The sequence below is a fragment of the Anguilla rostrata genome, chromosome 3, assembly GCF_018555375.3.
Source record: "Anguilla rostrata isolate EN2019 chromosome 3, ASM1855537v3, whole genome shotgun sequence".
Taxonomy (NCBI): domain Eukaryota; kingdom Metazoa; phylum Chordata; class Actinopteri; order Anguilliformes; family Anguillidae; genus Anguilla; species Anguilla rostrata.
In genome coordinates, this window is record NC_057935.1 from 2383660 (window position 1) to 2389835 (window position 6176).

Consider the following 6176-nt stretch of genomic DNA (forward strand, 5'->3'; position numbering starts at 1 on the left):
ACGTGTGTTTCAGCACAACTCCTTTGTCCAAAATGGAGGCCCGTTTTGGCGGTTTTCTCTGGTTCAGCCCATTCCCCTCTCTTGCGCAGGCTTGTTGTGCCGGGGACACAGTCAGCACACGGATGATGTGTTTTTATGGCATTGGAAAGTCCTGTGTTTCTGCCTCCGTGGCTCTGCGTCGGGGTCGCTGACCCCAGGACACATGTGCAGAGCACTTGGCTTTTTCCTATGAGGCTCACATTATATGACAACATCTGTAATTATTCATACATTTTTTTAAAATTATGTGCGATTTAAATCAGTGTTACTCAAATAACCTCGGAATTAATTTGCATGTAATTTTAAAAAATGCTGAATTCTCATATACACATGTATGTACTGCATGTCTGTGTGCGTGTGTGTGTGTGTTTCAGAGGGCAGGGTGTGTATTTGTCAGTGTTTGTGTGTATGTGTGTGCATGTGTGTGTTCGTGGTGTTGGAGGTATGGTGTTTCTGGCTGATGGTTGGGGACACACTCCCTTTCAGAAGGTCCACCGTGCTGTGGAGGTGAGGTTCTGGTGAGGCGATGGTACGGAGCTCAGCGCTCTCTTAAATAAGGCCCAGAGAACTGACTTCGCGTGCGGCCCAGTCCTGGCGCTGGCCGTCTCCATGCCGACAGCCTCTCTCTACAGAACACACAGAGCCGCAGAGGAGGCGATGCACTCCATTCATAAAAAGAGAAAAAGATGGAGAGAGTGAGAGAGATAGAGAGAAAGGTGGTGGGGAAGGCATTTGTATCACAGTTACAGTGAACCCTGCAATATTTCTGTCCCATTGTGAGCACAAACTAGCAAAATAGTGTCCTTTCTCTCTCCATTCAGTCAACCTCTCTCAACAGCAGATGGTTCTGCACAGCCACTGATGGCTTCCATAAAATATAAAGAAAGAAAAACTGTGTAATACACTGGACGAGCGTGAAATAAAGGTACGAGAACGAGAGTCCCCTCAGTAGGCAGTGAAAAGCCAAGACTGTTCCGGAAACTGCTCCCGGGAAACACATTGCAAGGGAAGGTGATGGAGTCCACGCTGCTCTCACACCCCTCCGACAGGTGAGTGACCCCACGGTCAGCCATTGGCCCCTGGGCTGTGTGCCAGCGCTGTGGTGTCATAATAAAAGTTTATGGTTATGGTGCGGTGCAAGCGGAATGGCCGGGGGCGGGGCCGGGCGGTGATGAGCCAATCGAAGGGACGCGTGTATTTAAAGAGGGAGCGCACCGGCATCTCCTCACCTGCCAAACGAATCCTCCGCCGGGACCTTCCTCTCTCGCTTCGCTGTCTTCTTCGCTCCCTGCAGCCGCCAACCGTCACCTCAACCAGCCATGGCCTTCAGCGGCAAGTACGAGATGGAGAGCCAGGAGAACTACGAAGAGTTCCTCCAGCGCATCGGTGAGCTGGCTTTTTAATCATCTTAAAACTTTTTTTTTTTTTTGTTATACTTTTTAACTTTAATGTGAAAACTGTCGTACAGAATGTGTCTATTTGCAAACCGAGCACTCCTGAAGAAATTATTTTTTTCAAACAGTCCCGAGAAGATCACTTTGCCTCTGTTGTTCTCTGACATTTCTGTCAAGCTATTGAGGATGAAGCTTCAATAAACACTGACTCTCAGATTCCAGCTAGGGAGGCATCTTAACACATTTCAGGAATGGTGTCATCGTATATCGCACAGAATCGGTTTGTGGAAACACTGCACTGTTAAAAATCTCAGGGTTTTAATCTCAACATTGTTAGCAGCCTGTTTCAAGCAGAAATCTGAAAAGGGTCTTTATCCTAATCCTGACTCTTACTCTCGAAAACTCAGGCATTCCCGATGATGTCATCGAGAAGGGCCGCAACTTCAAGACCGTGACGGAGGTGGTCCAGAACGGCAACGAGTTCACCTGGTCCCAGGTGTACCCCAACAGGACCATGACCAACAAATTTATCATCGACCAGGAGTGCGAAATGGAGACCATGGCTGGGATAAAGTTCAAGGTCAGAAGATGCACTTGCATCACCTCATTTCCACACAAGAGGGTGCTGTTGCATAGGCATCACTCCGTCCCAGACACCTCTCAATTTGGCCAGTTTAAGGGATGTTTTACATCACATCACATTAGTGCTTTTTAGCAAATGGTCTCATCATGAATGACAGAATTATACATTTTTACATTGTACTTAATCATTAGTCATTCACCTTAATTCAGGTTAATCACATGGACACAGTGGCAGTGTAGGTATTGAACCAACAACCTTAGAAGCCCAGTTTCCGAACCACGACACCACACGGCCACCATGTATTGTCGCCTGTTCCAACCCAATGTCAGAAACAGTGCCTGCTCCCTTCGAACAGAAGCTGAAGGCACACTAAGACTAAACACAGAGTTAGTATGGATCAGGGAGCCAAACAACGGACAACAAATGAATAAATTAATTATTGCTCTATTTGATTATTCAAACGGGAAAAATGTATTAGGGACAGCTGCTTCAGTGGAAGCATTAAGTCTGGAAGCAAAGAAACCAATGAGCATTTTGACTGTATTTTCATTTTTTGGTTATTTGATCATTCATTTTGGTTAATTTTTTCCCCCTTTGTTTCTGTGTGTGTGTATACGTTTTTTGTGGCTGCTGCAAAAACATACTTATATGAAATTGCATTTTTTTTTTAAAAAGGTATGACAAGCCTTTGGTAACTTACCGAACAGTTTAAGTTGTGACATCAGTATATTTTTTTGTGTTTTGAGAACTCCTTTCCTCGCTTCATCGGTCACGTCTCGAATTTTTTTGTTATTTGCAGGCCACCGTGACCATGGATGGGGACAAAATCTGCGCGAACTTCCCCAAATACCAACAGACAGTGCAGCTAAGCGGAGACAAGCTCGTTGAGGTAAGGGAATTAGCTCGCGCCGTCTGTAATTTATGCGTCATGCTATTGCCTCATCACGAGCACAACGCAGTTCTCTTCTGTTGACGGAGTTCACATTAAAACTGAATTCTAGTGCGATCGATTTATCTCTCTTACTCTGTAAACGTCTCTATGCTGCACAATGAGTGGAGGAGATGCTTTGAAGTCTGATGTAAATAATTGTGAAAAGACTGTTGTAAACTACAAACGTCAATCAACTTCTATGCAATCTGAAAAATATTTCTAGTGATATTGCTACAGTTTAATGTCCTACCAGTAATAATAAACAATAAAAATCCACAATTATACAAACAAATATATATATTTTTTTAACTCTTTGAAGAGTAAGTTTACTGAATTTTTCTCTTTTCTTTTTCAAAAATTCCAAGTCAGTGTACTAGAACATTGCTTTCAGTTGCCAGTAGTAATCGTTACATCAATATTAGAATGCTCAGTTATGAACATTGTAATCACACATTTGTGATCTTACACTTAAAGGCTTACGCTTACTGACCTCCCTCTCTCTCCCCTCCGATTCGCACCAGTGCTGCACCGTGTCTGGCGCCAAGGGCACCGTGACCATGAAGAGAATCAGCAAGAGGATCTAAAAATCTCCATCATTTTGGCTCGTCCTTTAAAGAATAAAAAATAAATGTTCTAGCAGCACTCCTCATCTGTCCAAGTGTTCATTTCACTCTCTTGTGTCCATTGATTCAGTTTCTGTTCGCAAGTGCCTTACAGTCGTATCACCACCAGGGGGTGATAAAACTTGAGGCTTGGTGCCGTCCTGCACGGGGCTATAGTCAGCTCTAGTAAGGGGAGGGAAAGTTTCGCGGGTATAATATTTTTACGCATTAGCTGAGCGTGCTTACATGCAAGGCGGGGAAAAAACCATGTCCGAATTTTGTTGATTTGTTCCACTGGCTACATTGCGTAATCGATTCGTATGTAAAAAATTAAAGCATTTAAGTGCGTCAAATCTATGTTGGATACTTTGTGAATTATTTAATTGACAAAGTTTATTTCACTAATATGATGTGCAGGAGTTTGAGTTAGGAATAAGTACGTGGTTTCTGGTGATTTGCCATTTTAACCGCCAGTAAATTCCACAGCACGTGCATACAGACAACCATCACAAAGGGACAATGACTGAGTGGGAGGCTCACGGTGTGAATGCCTTTCACCCTACCCCCCCCTTCCCAAACGCAAATTAAAGGGTGCTGCCCTGAAGTCCCTCTCCCCCCCCCCCCCCCCAAAAAAAAAAAATCAACAAAGGGAGTGAGCATTATCCATCACCAAACCACACAACCCCCCTGCCACCCGTTCCGACCCCCACCCGCCACAAGAGAACATACCCTTGCCTGCCACTTCCAAACCCTCCAACCCCCCGCCACCTTCCTCTTTACAAATGGAAGAATGTTTGTGCCCCACAGAACACTGATTTCAAAGCGCCTCTGGACCCTGCGCGAGGTCAGAAAGGCAGCGATCACCCCCGTCGGCGCTGTTCAGTCACACGCCTGCTACGCCAGAACTTTAAACCTGTTGCCCCTGACGACCAATTAGAGAGCGAGAGACACTCTTGTCCAACGGACATTGCGTCGCAGCTCGTATCTTCTGCCATGTCAGCGGCGACGTTTGGAAAACGGCGACTGAAATAACATAACCTGGCCGACAGGCGACTGAGGCGGAAAGCCATCAGACGGCGTCATAACCGGTCCAAACACATCAAGACACGGAAAAGGTGCGAAAGGGCTAGCGCTAAGCAACCACTGCAGGTCACACTTTTACGTTACATTTCAAAGCGCCATTGGACCTTGCGCGAGGTCAGAAAGAATTCTAGAACCACCGGAAACCATAGACATACATGTATATATGTCTATACCGGAAACTGCCACAGCCTTGGACTTGCTGTCCCGTATGAACAATACGCAACAAAGCGCGTATTGAAAACTAGGGTAAATAAACGTTTTCAAAAATCAGCAGAGGCCTCCATTGTTCAAACAGAAACTTAGCCTCTATCCGAGTGTACACCTTAGATGAATACTGGTTGTTGTGTAGCAGTGAATGCCCAATGGAACACGCAGTGCAAAATGGAGACAGCACAGCAAGAACATTAATAAGGGCGTATTGATAGATGACCCACAGCGATACAGGGCTGTCATTCAGGCTGGAATCAATGGGGCGCTATGAGGGAATTTCAACCCCAACAGAGATTCTGTAGATGATCTCTATCTGCACAGCTCTCCGCCAGCATCCTGGCGCGCAATCTCTCTGCACGGCGCCCGGTGTAAAAATGCCTCCCGGCCGCATTTCGAGCGTTGGGGAAGACGGTCACGGATGGCGGGTTTGTGGAATTCCGGATCCACCGCCTCATTCTCCCGGCTCCGACAGACGGGCCGACCCCACGCGGAATGAAACTACAGAAAACCACCTCAGGCCCTTTCCAGAGTAGCACAAAGAAAAACAAGGCCTGAACCCCCAAATAGCACATGATGTTTAAGGAAAAACAAGTAAATAAATACTCCCCAGCTGGGAGAAAAACCCTCAAATAATGGCAAGAAAACACTCCCCGATGGGAAGAAATGTCGGGAGGAACCTGGCTATGGAGGGCAAGCCCATCCACTGCTGGCCGGCCTGGTGTAAAGCAGGGGCAGATTGGATGTAATGGTACAAGGGATCTATCACAGCAAGTGAATCCTGTGCCTCTTCAAAGTCCTGCCTTTGAACCCAACCGTCATTTTCATTTCACTCGTTCGTTCCACGGGAACGGACGGGCGATCCTGCGGTCATTCCGTTCGGATGATTAAATCCTTCCATCCCTCCCCATCTCTCCCTCTTTTTAAACGGGCTCGTGTGTCTCCCTCAGTCCCTCTTCCTGGTTTGCTTCAAAGGGCCCCAGGAATGCCCTCTTCTCTGTTTGTTTAGGGGGGAAGAGGCTGATAAGAATCTCCCCGCCATTGTCCTCGGGCGACACTGATGTGAGGGGTGGGGGGTCGGGGGAGGGGCACAGGGGGGTAGAGCCAGATGGTAGTTTTCAATCGAGACTGTTTTAGGTACACTGGTGGTGAAATGACCTGTCGAAAAGTATATCACTGTCAACCAATGCTCTAGGAGGGCTGAATATTAAATGTTAAGTGGTAGGTGTGGAGAGTGTTAAGTGACATGGTGAAGTGTGGTAGTAGTGTGTGACGTGGAGAGGAGTGTGTGTGTGCGAGTGAGAGTGTGTGTGTGTGTGTGTACGTGTGTGTGAGTG

At 46.6% G+C, this 6176-nt stretch overlaps 1 protein-coding gene across 1 annotated transcript; it reads left to right on the forward strand.

The window, feature by feature from the left end:
* Nucleotides 1-1250: 1250 nt before the first annotated feature.
* fabp6 (fatty acid binding protein 6, ileal (gastrotropin)) lies at nt 1251-3589 on the forward strand. Its single transcript, XM_064325395.1, has 4 exons — nt 1251-1425; nt 1841-2013; nt 2816-2905; nt 3469-3589. Exons 1-4 carry the CDS (start codon nt 1359-1361, stop codon nt 3529-3531), a joined length of 393 nt encoding a protein of 130 aa, XP_064181465.1. The 5' UTR covers nt 1251-1358; the 3' UTR covers nt 3532-3589.
* Nucleotides 3590-6176: the final 2587 nt, after the last annotated feature.